Source organism: Octopus bimaculoides, chromosome Z, assembly GCF_046866305.1.
Source record: "Octopus bimaculoides isolate indiv1 chromosome Z, ASM4686630v1, whole genome shotgun sequence".
Classification (NCBI taxonomy): domain Eukaryota; kingdom Metazoa; phylum Mollusca; class Cephalopoda; order Octopoda; family Octopodidae; genus Octopus; species Octopus bimaculoides.
Genome location: NC_142944.1, coordinates 249,276 through 269,125, shown reverse-complemented (window position 1 = coordinate 269,125; position 19,850 = coordinate 249,276). Strand labels below are relative to the sequence as shown.

Here is a 19,850-nt window from a genome sequence, read left to right as displayed (position 1 = left end):
ATCTACTGTGAGCAGCTTGAGTGGCTTAAGCCAGCGCTAGAAGAAAAAATGACCATCCTTGGTTTCAAGATGAAAAGCACTCTTCCATCAGGATAATGCTTGGAGCAGTTGGAATGGGAAACGATGTCCTACCCACCATATTCGCTGGACATTGCCCCATCTGATTATCATTGATTCTGCAGTCTTCAAAAAGCCTTTGGATGGAAAAAATATGAGTTCTGTAGACCAGGTCTGAACAATACTGGAGGAATATTTTTCGACACGGACAAGTGAATTTTGGATGAGGGGCCTTGCAAGTCTGCCAGAGAGATGGAAGAGCACTGTAGAAAATGGAGGAGAGTATATTTTAGACTAAAAAAAGAAATCTGCTTATCTTAATTTTGAAGAATAAAAGAAGTATTTAAAAAATTGCATTATTTATGGGATGGCCCAATATATATATATATATATATATATATATATATATATTGGGCCTCTAATTAAATTTATACACACACACACACACACACACACACACACATACATATATATATATATATATGTGTGTGTGTGTGTATGTATAAATTTAATTAGAGGTTGTGTTAACCTCATGAAGGGATGGTTGCATCCAAGGAAATACTGGTTCAATACCTAGTATTTTGGGGGAAATTAAATTCCCTTAAAACAATAGGTATATATTAAGCATATAGTTTATCTCTATTTAAAAGAAGAAAAGAAAATGGAGATAAGGAAGTTAATGATTGTTTATTATTAACAACAAATTGGTCATCTCTGCTTCTTACATCTGTTTCAATTAATATTCAATAATTTAATTACAAATTTGTACATTAAATTTACATTTATGTGACATGAGCATAATTACCATCAGAGGGGGAAAAAGATGTACCTTTGGAATTTACATGTGGGCTTATCAATTCATTTCATTATACCCACTTTATATATATATATATATATATATAGAGAGAGAGAGAGAGAGAGAGAGAGAGAGAGGTGGGTGGGGGGGAGAATCTTTTATGTTTTATGAATTTACCTCCATCTTCAGCTCTCTTTTTTTCTTGGTTGTCTTTACCTCTGCTGGTCCTTAAGAATGCCTATCACAAAACATGTCATTCTCATTCCACACAGACTTGTTTTACAGATATTGCAACTGAAAATCATCAACATTAAACACATCATTTTCATGAGGACCTGGAAAAGTTACTAGTATCTCTTCATCTCCTTGGATTCCCTTAAAAGAAAACGATTTCTTTAAACATCGTTCCAACGAAAGAAAATTTGAGATTAACAAATACCACGAAAGTGACGTAAGGGAGGCAACTACGTACTTCAATTAACACAGACTCCATTAATCATCAATGATTAAATGGTAGAACAGTGTTATTCGTTTTGATATGTTCTTAACTATCACAGTAACTCCACTTCATTACTCTTCGTAGTTTAAATATTCCCAGAATTGGTAAAATTAACCTACAAGAAAGCTAACCAATATTGCTAAAGAATTTCATTTATAAAGGGTGTTTGTTTTTTTTTGTTTTTTTTTAAGGCATAACAATTTATCAAAGAGGGAAGTGAACTATTTGGACTGGCTTTTTAAAACAATTTCAATTATTTTACCATTTTAGTTGTTTATTTGGGTCTAATCATTACTAGTGAGAATATTTCTTTCTTGCAAACACCTTATTTAATGGAGAAAACATTACCTTGCTTAGAAACAGAGAGGGTTGGCAACAGGAAGAGCATCCAGCTGTAAACAATCTACTTCAACGGATTTCTTCTGACCCATGGAAAGATCATGGAAAAATATACATGCTCAAACAATGATGGTGATGGTGATGATTCATTATGGAAGTGCTTGCAGCATAAAATATTGAGCAGCAGGCAGTAAATGGGTTGCCAGTGGGATACCATTCAAGGAAAGTAAAAGCCAGAAGGCAGCAGAAACAACACGTGCACGCTCACACACGCACACACACACACACACACACACACACACACACTGTTTGCTGTCACTGTAATGTGTTCAAGCATAGTAAAAAAAAAACACTAAGCAGCAAACATATAGCAGCAGCAGTAGCATAACATGTGGTATAATATATTACATCTCCCAAAAAGTAATCACATTGTGAAATCCTTCACATTCATAAAACATTCACTTAAAATGTAAGACTAGAGAGGCAATGTTTAACTGCTGTTTGTTTCAATGAACGCCTCATCATCACATCTACTTTTCCATTCTTGCATGTTGAAGTAGATTTTTCTTATTTCCTAACAAGATAATATTTTCCTGGTCATGTTTTTTTATGGAAGATTGGAAGCAAATGGCACCACTTGTGCTTGCAGGACAAAAAGTCTGTTTACAAATGCATTTAATGTCCAAAAAAGGAAGCATACATTACACACACACACACATACACACATACAAACATTTATATGTGTATATAAACATGTATAACTGTGTGGTAAGAAGCTTGCTTCTCAGCCACATAGTTCCAGGTTCAGTCTCTTTGTGTGGCACCTTGGGCAAATGTCTACTACTATAGAATACAGTTCGTAGTGCTCAACAGATTAAAAAACTTGAGCGGGTAAAGGTGTAAATGTAAGGAGAATCAAGTTAGGCAAATTGATGTACAAACATATTAAATCCATTTAATAGAAAAAATGTACATATGTATACTTATAAAAAAATTCTGACTTAGAAATGATATCAGGAATTAAAGGGGCTGAATAAGTGTTTTACAAGTCCATAACTCATAAAACTCTTATTCGACCCAGGACTCATAAAACTCAGGGACTCATAAGACTCAGGGACCCATAAAACTCTGGGACTCGGTAAAAAGTCCAGAACTCATAAAACCCTTATTCAAGCCTTTTAATTCCTGATATCATTTCTCTTCTGTCTAAGTTGGATCCTTTTATATGTAAACACATCTTTTCTATCAAATGTATTAAATATTTTTTGTATATAACTGCCTTGTCTTTACATTTAGTCCTCATATATATATATGTGTATATATATATATATATATATATATATATATATATATATATATATATAGAGAGAGAGAGAGAGAGAGAGAGAGAGAGAGAGAGAGAGAAATACCTACCTATACACACACACATACACGTATACACATACACACATTCATGTGTACATATACACACACTTTTTTATACTTACACACAGATATATAAGTATCAGATCTTGAGGGGAAAAGTAAAATGAATATATAAATACAATAAAAAAATTAATGATCACCATTTTGTTCTAAAGTATAATAGTTATGCATGGGTGCACAAATATCTCCATATGAATGCGTCCAGAAGAAATACCATGAAATTGCATAGGCAGACAGACATACACATACTGCTATAAATGCTACACTCAGATGTCTATATATTTGTAAGATGACAGTGTAGGTAGCTGTATTTATATTGGTTGTAGGAGGAGCATAGTAAAATATAGGTTACTTTTGGTGAGCTTGGAAATATAATAAAATTATAATTGCAATAAGTAAACTACATGTGCATGCATGTATGGTAGCTGTACTTACAAGATTTGTGGTTTTTATTATAAGACTATGTATGTATGTATATATATATATATATATATATATATATATATATATATATATCAAAATAAACAACAGGATATCCAGAGGTGATGCAGTACAAGTGGCTACATTTTATTGAACAATGCAATCATCACATCAATTTAATTGCAGGGCTATCCTCAGCTGCACAAATAAATAAAATAAATAGAATTTATTAATCAGTTGGTCACATTTGTATAATTTTACCTCGGTTCTCTAAGACAGACAAAGTCCATGTTGTATTCGCTTCAGCTTAGAAGTTACTAAGGCTTCAGGAAAAACCTATTAGAGATCTAGCTTGTCACTGATATTTGAATCGGTTTTAATTTATAGTCTTGTTTATCAATATATATATATATATTAAAGTTTGTTTTTATGTTATAATAAAAACAATTTCTGCATTAAACTGAAGGATTACTCAATACTTTTGTAGTGTAAAAATTTACAAAGAATAGCAGTGACAGTGAATTCAGTTTTAGCCAGCTAGGCAATCATCATACATACATACAAATATATATATATATATATATATATATATATATATATATATATATATGAAAAAAATGAATAGAAATTACTTTTCTGATAATTTTTTAATTTTTCCCCTTTTATAATTAGATGTTTATATACAAGAGGTTATAAACTGATAATTATGAAAGTGAAAAATTATCAGAAGAGCCGTTTTTATTCCTTTTTACCAAATATATAATACTGTACTAAGGACTTTCTATTTCTTATTCTACTATATATATATATATATATATATATATATATATATATATATATATATATATAAAGAAAATGGAGAGTATGAACATAGAAAAGTCAATTTATTGGTATAATAGTCAATTTCACGCTGCCTACATATGTTTCAATTTCTCACCCATCTTCATTCATATTTTACAATTAAAACTGCATTATGAATTTAAAAGGTAAAAATCTCTTCAGAGCAAAACTGACATATATTCATTTACATCCTAATGAGTGGAGAGTTCCTATATCAGATAGATGAAAACAACTATAATGATAACTGGAACTTCATAAGTGTAAAGTACTGATGTCAAAGAGGAACCATCAATAAACCCTAATACTAACATAAATTAACAAATTCCAGGAAAGTTAATTGATATAGAGCTAAACCAGTGCACATTTGGATGAAATACGTCCCTGAGAAAGAGCAGCCTCTTTCCATTCGAAAATATATATATATAGATATATATATACAGACAGACAGACATTCTTTTAATCAAAATCACCACAATTGTTTCAACATATTTTCAACCTTGTCGTATTTTGATGAGGTGTTATATAATCATTATCATCCATCCAAGGTGTAATATGCACCTCTTCAGGTGATCGTTTAAATAAGTTTCTCATTAGATCCTATGTCATTTTCATCAGTTTACAGAGAAAACTAAACTATAGATATAGATACAGTAAAATACAATTATAATCAAAATACAAAATACAGAAATAAAGAAACAAAAAAAAGGGTCAGGTTGACTATAAACAAGAAAGTGCTAAGTAGAATTTTAAAAATTGAAGAATAAAATTAAGTATTTAAAGATAATAAAGTAATAAAGTGGTGAAGACTCAGTCATTTCTGTACCCACCAATTGTTTCTTTGTTTCTTTGAAGAATCTAATTTACCCGCTGTTTTTCGTGACAAACCAACTAGCCCCATTCTACACTCAGCCTCTATTTAAAGTTAATTTCTTACCATCTACTTTTTATATGCTTTTTCGAAAAGAAATGGGAAAAAAATAACTAGCTGGTAGGTATCCTTACCAGCTCCATATACCCTCTTACAAGATTGTAGTAATGCTGGGGCATCACAACTTATGTTAACTTTTCTTTTGTTGTAGTGGCTGGTGGAAGGAGTCGCTTACATTTTATTGATCTTGGAAGTTGCTCAAAGTCAAAGGATCCTAATAATGTCTCACTGAGCCTTTCGGCACTTGGAAATGTTATATTGGCTCTTCTCAATGGACAACGACACATACCTCACAGGTAGTAAATATTTCACCTTATAGCGTTTATCCATTTATTTTACCAGTTTCTATTGTGTTATTTATCAATTTTATTTATCAAGGTAGCTACCTAAGTATTTTCTTTAGACAAAAGCAAAGCACATTCAATACATATTTATACAGTGAATATATATTATGCATTATATTTAGATGTTATTTTATATGTAGTATTATGTATATATATTTGTAAGATACAAATAAGATAATAATTTATTTTTTAATGCAGACACTTAATTGGAACAGTAGAAATATTGGGTAAATTACCCTTACAAAATGGAAAAAATTTTCAACAATCATATCTGGTTGTTGAAATTACCACTTTGTAAGGGTAATTTACCCAATATTTCTACTGTTCCAATTAAGTGTCTGCATTAAAAAATAAATCATCATCTTATTTGTATCTTACTGTACACATTTTAATGCTTATAAAAACCAAATGTTAGTTTGTTTATATATATATTTATTTCATGCATTATACTTAAAAACATGTTTCAAGCATATAAAGTGATTAAAATTTACTATGAGCTGGAATGTCAGTGATTTACATAAAACATTGAAAAATATGTCAAGCATTCAAATCAATTTCCCTGATTTAGCTGTAAACATAACAACAGTGGCTTTAAATACAATTTCATAATAATGGCTGTCCACCTAGTTGCTGTGTTAATCTCCACATCTATGATAAGTTTGAATCAAACATGCAGACATTTATGTCTGCCTTATGTATTTAACAAATTTGATTAATTAATAAAACCATAACAGTTAAAATCAATGGATGTACACAATATGATAAAGTTTAATATGAAAAATCAGCAATAGATATTAATTCATATAAAGATATCATTTAACAAAGTCTTTATATGTCTCCTTCACCATTTAAAGCAAAATGTAAATTACTTTACTCATGCAGAAGCTAACCAATAATTACAATGCAGCAATAAGCTGGTTCAGTAAAAATAATTGACTACAATAATGGAATCTAAAATTGGTCTTCAATTTAGTTCTGCCATTATGGAGAGTGTGTCTTATACACATCAATATTTATTCTAAAGCAGGGTTATGTGTAAATGGAGGAGTACATGAGTGTTTTACAGAAAATTATGTAAAAGTGGGCATAACATATCTATTAATCAACATAGGCCGCTTAAATTACACATGTTTGGTAGAGTAACTCTTCCTCTAATTTTTATTCAACATAGACTCCATCACATGTGATGTATTTGCACCATCATTGAATGCAACTCCTGAATCCTCTTTGAAAATATTAAGGTGTGCTTTGTTGTACCCAATTCTTCATGACCTTGAATACTGTCCCCTATTGAACTGAATGGATAGAAGTTGAAGGCTGTATGATGGATGGGGCAACTACTGACCACTGACCTTTTACTATTTACCTGATTTGTAGCTGTGTGTATGTAATTGTACATTTTCAGGTGAATGTGGACCATTTTTAGATTATAGTCCAGTCTTTTTCTCCTAATGGTTTCTCACATTCCAGAAAATCCAGGAAGATGACATCTCTTGTCATTCCAAAAAGCACCCCACATAACATTCTATGTCTATTACTGGTTCTTAAACTTCTTTGGAAAATAGGTTGATATCATTCCATGTACTGGACCTTTATTTCCAGTCCATAAAGATACAGCTGTTTCATTTCTTGTCAGTAGATGAGAAAAAAATACATATCTTCATTGGTTTCAAATGCTTTCAACAGATTAGAGCAGATTTCTACCCATTTCTTTCCCAAATTATGTATCAACTGCCAAGGTATACACTTTACACATTTTACACACATTCTGATACCCAAACTGTTCCACCATCATCTGAAGTTCAGTGTGACCACAGTCCACTTGTGCAACAAATTCACCAGTGATGACTTGTCTGTCTGCACAAACCAATTCAACCATATGCTAGCAGTTTGTATCAGTGATTGCAATAGATTGTCTCCCACAGTATGGTTTGTCTTAGATGTTGATTTCTCTCATTTTTATCCATCTGTACTTATTGCTCTTGTCAATAATGTCAGCTCTTTAAACAACCTGTAGCCATCAGTAAAAGTCAGACAGTCTGCACCACCCTATTCCTTCATCAGGGAGATAGTTTGTTGCTTCTGCTTAGAACTCATTATTTACCTGCAGTGAAAATGAGCAGGAAGAAGACCTACAATAGTGAAAGGGTAGTTCTTGCAAGATCTGCAATTTGAATTACCTATTTCAATTAATAAAAGACTTATACACACTTTTGCATTTCTTTCAATATGACCTTCGTTTGTTGTATGTATATGTGTGTATATGTAATACCTTCTCTTTAAATGTGTTATATTGAAAACACAAATCTGTTCAAGTTTTATAATTTCTTATTAATCTTTTACATATTTTCCTGTAACTTCATTATAGTTTTGTTTTTGGATTTGGTTTGCAAGATTTTTTATGTGATTTCGTGTGTTGAAGCATATTCTGTTGTGTCTGAGGAGAGTTGTTCTCTTTTAATGCCTTAAAATTGAACACACTCACCTGTAAAATTTCCACTTATTTCTTATTTTTATTTCCCTAAAATTTTCGTTGCGTCTTGCAACCTTTTCAATAGTCTTCACTCTGTCCGTTATTTACGCTGCATTCTTTTTGTTTGTTTGTGCGCATATGTGTGGGTCAATGTGTGTGTGTGTGTGTGCGCCTATGTATGCATGTATGTATGTATGCATGTGTGTGTATGTATATATGTGTGTGTATGTATATATATATATATATGTATGTATGTGTGTGCATCTATGTATGTATTCTGCATATTCATGTGCTTGCGTGTCCGTGTTTGTGTGTATTTTATGTATGTGTATGTGTGCGTGTGTTTATATATGTATGCACCTCTGTCTCCTTGTGTGTACCTCTGTGTGTGTGTGTGTGTGTGTGTGTGTGTGTGTGTGTGTGTGTGTGTGTGTGTGTGTGTGTGTTTTTCAACTATGTACCATGTTTGTATGTATGGATGTGTATGTCCATATGTGTGGACGTATGTCTCTGTATGTATCCTTGTGTGAAGTAAAGTGTGTGTGTATATATGGTCATGTGTTTCAGTCTTCATTTGTGTATGTGTGCTTGTCTGTTCATTACCTGATCTAACAGCTTGATACCTCTGTAATTATTTGTATCTAAAGCATCACCTTTACCTTTATAGCAGTTGACTATGGTGCTGCTGTATATATGTGTGTGTGTGTGTGTGTGTGTGTGTGTGTGTGCGTGTGTGTGTGTGTGTGTGTGTGCGTGTGTGTGTGTGTGCGTGTGTGTGTGTGTATACATACATACCAGCTATTTGAATCAACAGTAGCTTAGTAGATAAAGCATCACCATCATATATATATATATATATATATATACACATTCGTTAGTTGCTATTTTTCCACTCACCAGCATGAATGGAATTTTGACCAGGAAAAGCTAGTGTTTCTACTCTGCACTGTAACACCTTTCCATTGGTGGGTCAATAGAGGTGGTCAAATCACTGCTCCTTATCTCCTTCTAGCTTCCAACTCGACTCATCTCTCTTGTTCCATAACCATATGATTGCTAAGATGAATAGTTCTATAAAAATTACCATAGGCAAGATAACATTTTAAATTAACCTTTATTAGAAATTGATTTACTTTTTACTTATGATTAGTAGTAAAAATTTATATCTTTACCCAAATGTTCTTTTCTACTAATGACTACATTTCAAGCAAACGACTTCAGTTCAAACACGTACAATTTTAGTAATGATTCCTTTAACTCTTCAGATTTTACTAATACCACTATATCAAGAGAGAAATGTACATTGAAAATGTGACATAAAAATTACTGACGTTGCCATGTCCCAAATGACTGTCGGTAACTTCGCTTATTTAAGACTATATATGGACATTGCCAGCAACTATATCAGGGGAAATAACTCTATTATCTCAAGGGAGATAACTGAAAATTCTTTCAAGGGAGATTAATTTGTTAAACAATTATTAGAGTTACTGAATTGTGACTGTACTGAAGCACTCACTTGCATTAATTTATTAATGTATATTTGTCGAAGCGCTAGTTTATGGGACGTAAATGAACATAACGTGTCCACACACAATATTGACGTGTGTGTGTATACCAGAAGCTTCACAACAGTTACTTTCTAGCCATTTTCCAAGACACTATTACGTAAATAGAATTAATATGCAGCACAGAATTTTGTCAGTGAACAGGTCGCGGTCTCAAAGCGATGAAAATATTTTGACAAATTAAATTTAAATGTTGAAGTGAATCTAACGGATTGTGTGTGTTATTTTAAATGGCTTATAAACACCTTCCACGCTGCAATTGTTTTCATTCCAGCACACGATCTCAGATCAGGTTACTATGTCGTGTGGTTGTGTGTTTGCACTTATCATATGCATTTTATATTCGATTTGGTGAGACCATCAGACACAAGAAAAAAATATCTTTGAAAATCACCAAATTTAAATCACAAAAGCCGTCTTCTGTCCGTAATTGAATTCTACGATTCAGCAGAGAAAGTTTAAATAAACGACTGTAAATGTTGCTTTATGGATACTCTTCTCAAAATTCTAATTTCATTATACATCCATTAGGCACAGGCGTGGCTATGTGGTTAAGCAGCTTGCTTCAAAGCCACATGGTTCCAGATTCAATCCCACTGCATGGCACCTACATATATATGTGTGTGTGTGTATACTTGTGTTTCCCCACCACCACCACCACGCCATCGCTTAACAACCGGTGCTGGTGTGTTTTTGTGTCCATAACTTAGCAAAAGAGAATGATAGAATAAGTTGTAGACTTACAAAGAATAAGTCTTGGGATCCATTTGTTTGACTGAATATGAAAAAAAAATCTTTTATGGTAGTGCTCCAACATGGTTGCAGTCAAATGACCGAAACAAGTAAAAGAATAAAAGAATCTATTTGTGGTGTTTAACTTTACTTCGTTGTGGAAAGTACAATGAAGGAGAAAAAGGGGTTACGGTTTGTTTTCTTTTTTTTAATGCAAGTTACAACTGTTTTAGAATGTAGAATGCAATAAATTGATAGAAAATTACAAAACACAAAAAATATCATTTTAGTGATGATTGCTATTCCAGAGACACAGTGTGTGTGTGTGTGCGTGTGCGCGTGTGTGCGTGTGTGCGTGTGTGCAGGAAGGAGGCTTACATATAAAAGACATATATTTTTAAAATACTTCCTTTAAAAAAGCTTCCCTTCATTGTTTTGCAATGCAGGATTTTAAAAAAGGGCAAAATCAATGCCACATGTTTTACTTTGCGTTTGTCATCTACAAGTTGCATATACAACATGAAGGTCATATTACCTTGAAAGTCTTTGGGATGTGTGCGCTGAAAGTGTAGCTGCTAGATTAAGAATAGCCTGGGCAAAGTTCAAAGAGCTCTTACCTCTGCTGGCGACAAAGGGACTCTCTCTCAGAGTAAAAGGCAGACTGTATGACGCATGCGTACGAACAACCATGCTACATGGCAGTGAAACATGGGCCGTGACTGCTGAGGACATGCGTAAGCTCGCAAGGAATGAAGCCAGTATGCTCCGCTGGATGTGTAATGTCAGTGTGTATACCCGTCAGTGTGTATACCCGTCAGGGTGTAAGTATCTTGAGAGAAAAGCTGAACATAAGAAGCATTAGTTGCGGTGTGCAAGAGAGACGATTGCACTGGTATGGACATGTGGTGAGAATGGATGAGGATAGCTGCGTGAAAAAGTGCCACACCCTAGCGGTTGAGGGAACCCGTGGAAGAGGTAGACTTGGGAAGACCTGGGATGAGGTGGTGAAGCACGACCTTCGAACTTTAGGCCTCACCGAGGCAATGACTAGTGACTGAGATCTTTGGAAATATGCTGTGCGTGAGAAGACCCGGCAAGCCAAGTGAGACCATAACCTGTGGACTATGCCAGGGAGTAACCAGCCCACATATGCGTACCTTTCCTTCATTGGACACTAAACTCTGCTTGCGAAGACCCGTTGAGGCAAATGAAATCGAAATCAAATTCGATTACAGCATCGCTTGACTGGCATCCGTGCTAGTGGAGCGCTAAGAGCGTGATTGTTGCCAGGGCCGCTGACTGGCCCCCATGCCGGTGGCACGTAAAAAGCACCATTCAAGCATGATTGTTACCAGCATTGCCTTACTGGCACTTGTGCTGGTGGTACGTGAAAAACAGCGTTCGAGCGAGGGCATTGCCAGTGCCGCCTGACTGGCTCCTGTGCCAGTGACACGTAAAAACACCATTGGAGCATGGCCGCTGCCAGTAATGCCTGACTGGCCTTCGTGCCGGTGGCATGTAAAAGCACCCACTACACTCTCGGAGTGGTTGGCATTAAGAAAGGCATCCAGCTGTAGAAACTCTGCCAAATCAGATTGGAGCCTGGTGCAGCCATCTGGTTCACCAGTCCCCAGTCAAAACGTCCAACTCATGCCAGCATGGAAAGTGGACGTTAAATGATGATGATGATGATGATGACAACTATCTTCAAGAATGCACAAGGTACAAGTACTTATATGATATTCAGTAGATTCTGCTCAACAAATTTAATTTAAATTGTATTTATATATATGCATGATACATATCATTTTGGCGGCTTTTTTCAAAAGGTGTATGAACTTATAAGACACGGCTTTAATTTCAGCTAGCATTTCCATGAAAAACCACTTGCCAGAAAGTTAAGTATTGGTCTTGTAAGTCACTGGCTGATTTTTCAGTTAGAATTTTAGGCAAGAAATGCCTTTTCCAAATTGTCAAATATGGTAATTAAAGTCTTAGATTTAGAATATATATTTACAAGGCAGGTTTGTTCTACATTGGTTTTTGAGGTTTCTTTGTTTTCAATTTGTTTGTACACCCTTTTTATATTATAACCCATTATTTCAATTGTTACAGAGATGCCAAGATTGCAAGGTTACTAAGGGATTCCCTTGGTAACGTGTCCTGTCGTACTTGTATGATAGCACATGTATCAGCAACCACCACGCATTATAGTGAGACGCTACAGGTAATCCAGCTTGCTTCTCGGATCCATCGTCTGCGGAGACGGAAGATGAAGGTAACTAGTGTTATTCTTGTACTCTCTCTCTCTCTCTCTCTTTTGTCATAGAGGGATTTTGCCCATCAGACACCAGCTATTTGTTTTATGTTAACATGAGAATGAAAGCATGGTCATTATACACAAATGCAATGGTTCTTACCCTGGAGTATAGCACACACATGGGTTGTTGTGAGCTTACAAGAAGGCTGTAAATATTAAGAGTATGTGATAGTTATTTAAGGGTGGTCATGTTTTCTTAGAAATAAGATGTTTATAAATCATGTACAATACTAGTATTTTAAACACATTTTCAAAACAAAATCTTTGTCAGGATTAAAATATGTTTCGGATATTGTGTTATTAGCAAGTAGAGAACATAATGATGCATTCAGGTTCAATATAATAAAATTATAATCAATTCCATTACATAAGTCCTCATCTACTTTCATAATTTCCATTTAAAAGGTTTAATAGAAGGCATTAGTGCACACATTTATATCTAAAAGGAGGCATATATAGGACGAAGTAATATCTAAAAAAATATAGATGATAAATGGTCGCAAAAATTTAGTTTATGTGGTGGGTGTGGTATTAGCAAAAGACAAAAAGAAAACACCATTTGGTGAGAAAGGGGTACTGAACTACAAAAGGAAAGGCACCGCTACACTAAAGTAAAACAGGGATGCAACTCAAATGTTCTCATCAGACTCCAAATGTAAGGGTCACAACTGGAGACTTACATCAACTTATATGGGCAGTCATAAATATATTTAATAAATAGTAAACTGCTGGTGTATCTAACGTAGTGAACCAAGAAATTCAAATCACTTAAAATTTCATTTTTCATTACAAGAACTATTAATTATCTAAATGATGATTTCTGTTAACAACAAAAAATACAGATCCCAATTTGTAATATTATTTATTGAATCAACTGCTAAATGTTTCTGGTACATTTTTTAATTGTATATATATGTATGATTTCATATGTGTATGTGTGTATGTTTATGTCTGTGTATGTATGTATGTATGTAAGCATGTACATGTATATGGATGAATGGATGTGTGTGTGTGTGAGTATATTTGTATGTGTATGTACATGACTTAAAGCATGCATCCATGTACACTTTCATTAATTCATTTGAACTTTTTATCATTTTTTTTTTTTTTAAACTTGATTTCTCATTGTCTTTTGCAGTTTTCAAGTACCAGTTCTGAAGACAGTTCTACAGATGAATCTGGAAGGTTACGACGACCTTTAAGAGGGTTTCGAATGGGTACCCTTAGAGAAGATTTCCTCTACTCATCTTCCCTATCAGACCCAGACTGTACGTCAGGAAGCGAACAGTCATGTGACACTGTGATATATTTGGGTATCAATGGTCAGTCATTAAGCGATCGAGAACTGACTGATAATGAAGGCCCACCAAAATCCCTACCCTTGCTCCCTCGAACTAATCCACGTCTGCCACGTCGAACAAGTGGATCCAGGTCATCGGGAGATGAAGGATCTGCATCAGACACTGGTAGAAAATTTTCCCCGGTAGATTCCGGACGTGTTTCTGTCAGCAAACTATATTATAATCGGGAGCCAAGTCCACAATCGCGAATTCCTGTTATGTCGCCTGTTGCAACTCCAAGTTCCTCACAAGACTGTCCCTCTCCACCACTGGTCTCCTCTTCTACCGGTTATCAAGTTGCCCGTAGAACAAATATTAAGCAAAAGATGCCATTATCGAAATTTAAACCTGAAGGTGGAGTGAATGGTAGACATCAGATAAACAACGAAGGTTCAGAATTTCTGGAGCAGTGGGTAGATGGTCCTGGGGCTGCTATCTATCCTGATAAAAAGAGTACGGAGCTGTGGGTTGATGGTCCTCAAGCTTTTATGGTGAGAACAGGCAATGGATCTTCAAGGAAACAACCTCGAGCTATTAAAGAAACAGACGAGGCTTTTAGGGGACGTGTCTGGGTTGCTAAGCGACGAAATGGGAATTCATCTGATGGAGATACCCAAACTTTACGCAATATAACAATGCCAAAAGAGGAATGTGAACCAGAGCGTTGGATAGATGGACCTAGCAGTGGTGCGGACATGTCCACTAGTGACACACGGGTATCTAATATCAACCAAGCGAAGCACTTTGGGCCAAGCAGCAGAAAGAAATGCCCTTCGCAAACAAACCAGCCGTCCACATCTAATCGCAAATCACCAGACAGAAGTATTGCTGTTCCACCGTCCCCAATGCTTGCTGCTCCTATTGACTCAAAAGTTATACAGCAGCAAGATGTACCCAACCAAGGATCACGACCTGAAAGTACAGCCAGTGTGGATTCAATAAATGCTGAACCATCAGATTCAAGACCAGTAAGTTTCCATAGTAATGTACAGTCTACAGAGGATGATATTTCTGTTGAAGCAATTGCAAATAGCGTTGATACTGGTATCGAGGACGGTTTGGAAAATTTCGTTACAGGCTGGGTTGGAAGACATGGAACATTTCCAGATAATTCTTTACCAGCACCATGCGAAGAAAACGATCCGAACCTCGGTTTTATAGTTGATTCCTGTAATCAAGTCATAGGAAGTCTAGAGTCCTTCTCAAATTACAGCCAACCCCAAGCTTCCATCAAACCATGCCCTACAATAAACAACATTCAGCCACCATCAACAAGAATAGATCCCGTCACAGAAACAACCGACTGTGTTAGTGTGAATGCTCACACAACAAGAAGAGTTGCTGAGTGGCTGAAAACCGTTTCAACTGAAGAAGAGCAAAGCAAGCATGAAATCAAAGCTGGAAATTCAAGTTCAAATCTCAAGTTTGGTGCTTTGAAACATGGTGGGGTTCTTGGATCTGAAACTTTAGCTTCTATTGATGCTAAAGCTCTTGGGAAAGAGATTGATAGAGTTTGGTTTACCGATGATGAAGTTAGCGGCGAACAGAAGTTTGAAGGATTCTATAATAGTGGTGATACTGTCAATGATAACAATCCAGAGACAGAATTTGCCAACCTCCTGATTTCAAACCGTGAATCAATCTATGAAATTCATGTTGATCAACAGCTGGAACTTGCCAGGAAAAATAATCCTGATGCTACAGATGATGATACATTCAGCACTGTGTCTTTTCCAAAAGAAGATCCTGAAAGCTTGGCTATTGCACAAGAAGAGGAACGCGTTATTACTGTCCAGAAACTCAAAGCCCTTAATGCAGCTCATAGTGAACAATCAACACTAATGAGGGATGTACGAAGCCATTGTCAGTATGAAGGAAGCAAACTCTCCGACCTCGAAGAAGTTTCTGAAGAAGAGTCTGTTTTGGAATGCAAACTATTATGTTCCCGAAATATTGATGGTGCATCAGAGCCCTGTTTATCAAAAGAAATATTTCATGAAGATGGTGGAGCTTTTGATGTATCTGTTATAAAGCAAAATTATACTATTAACCCAACATCATCTAGCATATATATAACAACATCGAAACAACCATTATCGGAAAATATTAGTTTGTTGTCAGACAATAATGATAACTTAGAGGTGTCAAGTTTACCAGGTTATTCAGTAATTTCACAATATGATGATGATAAAGTGTCTAAATTCTCAGGATCACAAGTCCCTGTATACAATCTTAATAATGTAACACCCTTGTCACCCTCAATGTTACAGAGACCTCTAAATAAGATCAATTCCAAGTCCAAGGAAGCTGATGTGTCGTTTTCACCAGGGAAAATTCAGTCCAAACATAGTGAGGTTACGACATCATTTAGCCTTACCAATCAAGGTTCTCAAGAATGTTCATCTCCAAAGATCCAAACAAAGTTTGTTGAGGGGTCAAGTTATAGTAATCAAGGACCAGCACTACTAACATCATCTCCAACAATTCAGAACAAGGTGCCATCATCCGCTTATAACAGTCATGTTGGGTCATCTCTTCCACTTTCATCACCAACAACTCAAGCTAAGTATTGTAAAGGTTCACTGCCATCATCACCATCATTGACATCATCATCAGGCCATAACAATCAAGTGCCTCATCCAACATCATCTTCATCTCCTACAGTTCAAGCTAAGCATTGCAAGGGGTCAACAGTTTCATTAACATCATCTAGCCACAATAGTAGGGGCAAAGAGCGAGGTTCTAAAATGTCAAGGTTTGCCACACAATCAACAACATCAAATCCCCGAAACAGATCTTCTGGCTCAAAATCACAATCGCCCAGTCGCTCAAGGCTTCCAATATTTAACCCTTCAAATCTTTGTCAATTGACAAAACTGCGCAAGAAAGACAAAGCAAATGTGGAAAAGACAACCCAATCAAAACCACATGATGATGGGCAAAAGGGATGGTGTAAGAGTTCTGAAACTGGAGTAGAAAAGACAACACCATCCAAAGTACATGATGAAGGACGTAGGGGACGGGTTAAAAATGCAGAAGTTGCAGTAAAGGTCAACAGAATTGTTGGTGGTGAGGAAGCTCTTTTGTCTCCTTATGCAACTGTAACAAAACCACGAGTGGTGAGACATTCAAGTAGTGGGCATTGCAGTGATAACAGTAGTACAGTAAGTACAGAAATACGTGCACAAATGGGCAGTCGGTCAGATAAGCTACATGGTGGGGGAACAAGCAGTGGATATGAAAGCATGTTAAGAGACAGTGAGGCAACTGGCTCTTCATCATCATCATCGTCAGCCCATGAAGACTCAGCTAGCGAGTGTTCGTCGAGTGATCGTAAAAAAGGGACACGGAGAAAAAAAGTACCAGGTACGTATGTCCTTTCATCGTCCTTAAGACTTATAGACAACCAGACAGGTATACAACAAGAGTCAGTGGTTAGAGTGCTCAACTGATGACTATAATGTCATGCGTTCAATTCCTGTACCAGACAATGCCTTGTCTTTAAGCAAGGCACTTCGTTCATGTTGCTCTAGTCTACTTGACTGTAAAAAATACTAGCTGACTGCTAATGCATACCCCACCTCTCTCTCTCTCTCTCTCTCTCTCTCTATCTCTCTATCTATCTATCTATCTATCTATCTATCTCTCCTTTCCAACTGCCCCAGGATGTCTGCTGGAGCAAGAGTGCGTAGGCCAAGAAGATGTCCATGTCTGTTCATGACCACTCAGGCACCTAAAACAATTAGCATGGTTCACATTACCAGGTCATACTCACTTACAAATGATGGATAAGTTTGCTGTATGTTTTTGTATTGAGAATTAATTAAAAATATAATTAGTGATGCTGTGTATTGCCATTAAAATTATGTTAAATCTTTGGAAATATCACCTACCAATGTTACTACATTACAGAATACAGGAACTATTTTTACAAAGATTCATAAAAAATATTAGGATTTTTACATTTTAAAATCTATAAATGAAATATCTTAACCTCAGTAGATAAAGGAGTATGTGTGTGTGTGTGTCTTGTACTTTTGTATGTATGTATGGCTGGACAGATGGATGGATAGTGTCAACAGGTGAGACCCAGAGATGCTTGATATAGAAAACATGTTGCAGTGTTCAATGATTTCAACTTACACTCCAAAGTCAATATCAAGGACTAAGTCTACAGGGGTCAAGAGTGAAAAGAGATTCATGTGAGCTGACATCGATATAGTGAGGCAGATAAATACCCTCTCCCCTTAGTCTTCTGCATTCCATGAAAGCTTGTTCTGGAAATATATGAATATCTATAAATTTATACACATGTTCATCTTCTGAATATTTTCAGGTTTTGTTTCTCTCTCTCTCTCTCTCTCTCTCTCTCTCTCTCTCTCTCTATATATATATATATATATATATATATATATATATATCCCTATATATAGTTGAAATTTACAGAAAAACAAAAGACAAAGACAGGTGTATAAACAACAAGCAGGTGTATTAGTTTGATGCTTGGGAAAGTAAGAAAGTCTTTTATGTTTCGAGCCTATGCTCTACGACAGAAAGGAATAAGAGGAAATAAGCAGAGAGGGAATGAAAAAAAAATTGTGGACTTAGCGATCAATACATATATATGCATATATGTGTGTGTGTGTGTAGTTTATTAATAAAAATGCAATAACATCACAAACTGTTACTCAGAGTTTCACAATCCCATTCATCAGATAGTTTTGGTTGAGAAACACATATATATACATACTTACATACTTACATACATACATTGAGAAAAAAAGTCGTCAGAATTTTGGAAAAAAATCCTTTTATTTCTTCATTATTATTAGCGCTTTCATTCTTTTCTAGAACTTGTCAAGGAATGAAAGCGCTAATAATAATGAAGAAATAAAAGGATTTTTTTCCAAAATTCTGACGACTTTTTTTTCTCAATATTCAGTTTCTGTACATCACACCTAACGCTCTATACACACACACACACACACACACACACACACACACATATAGATAGATATACACATACATACATACATACATACATACATACATACATACATACATATATAAAATTTAGATTCAGGTGAATATGGTACTTAAGTTTAGGTACCATTGATGGAGGCACAGAACAGCTGATAGGTCAACATTGTGAAAGATGAGTTTGAGGAATATAGGGTATAGAGGTTTCTTGCCTTTGGATTGTTGAGATTTCCCTTGAAATAAAACTAACTCTATTATACTTTCAGGGTCCCGGCGTAGTCGTTCTGCTCCAGCTAGGTCAGCATCAGGCAGTCCACTTTGTGGCTTAAAGGGAGATGCCAATGGCCAACAGATACCACCTAGTCCTTCATCAAAAGCCTGGGTCGACACACGACAAATTCAGAAACTAAAAGATGAGCCAATGGAAATTCGTAATTACGACAGTGAAGACGTTGAAAGGATGCATCGTAGACGGAAAGACGAACTTGAGGTAAGGTCTATATTATATATACAGTGTCCCAAAAGTTTTATACACACACTGAATAATTATAAAGTTGGTGTTTATTAAACTACATTTCGTTTTCAAAATTTAATAGAATCTACAAACAATTTATTTTCAAACTGATGGTCATTCTGGTCTCAGACACTGCTGATAAAGCAAAGCAATGGAATTGCAAACATCAAGGAATATTTTGCTTGGTATTTGTGTACATTCTCATTCAATGTCTTCTCTCAATTTAGTGACTGTTATCAGTTTTCTACCATAAACTCTGTCTTTTAAGTATCTCC

The 19,850-nt window shown here is 35.4% G+C and overlaps 1 protein-coding gene across 4 annotated transcripts in view; it reads left to right on the top strand.

Moving 5' to 3' along the window:
- The window catches only part of LOC106872443 (uncharacterized), a 547,002-nt gene that overhangs the window by 504,283 nt on the left and 22,869 nt on the right, over positions 1–19,850 (top strand). For all 4 annotated transcript variants that reach the window (XM_089365395.1, XM_089365396.1, XM_052973789.2 and 1 more), the window contains exons 13-16: positions 5,456–5,600; positions 12,537–12,699; positions 13,880–17,447; positions 19,328–19,551. In XM_089365395.1, the coding sequence (XP_089221521.1) occupies positions 5,456–5,600; positions 12,537–12,699; positions 13,880–17,447; positions 19,328–19,551 (4,100 nt within the window). The remainder of the gene's footprint in view (positions 1–5,455; positions 5,601–12,536; positions 12,700–13,879; positions 17,448–19,327; positions 19,552–19,850) is intronic.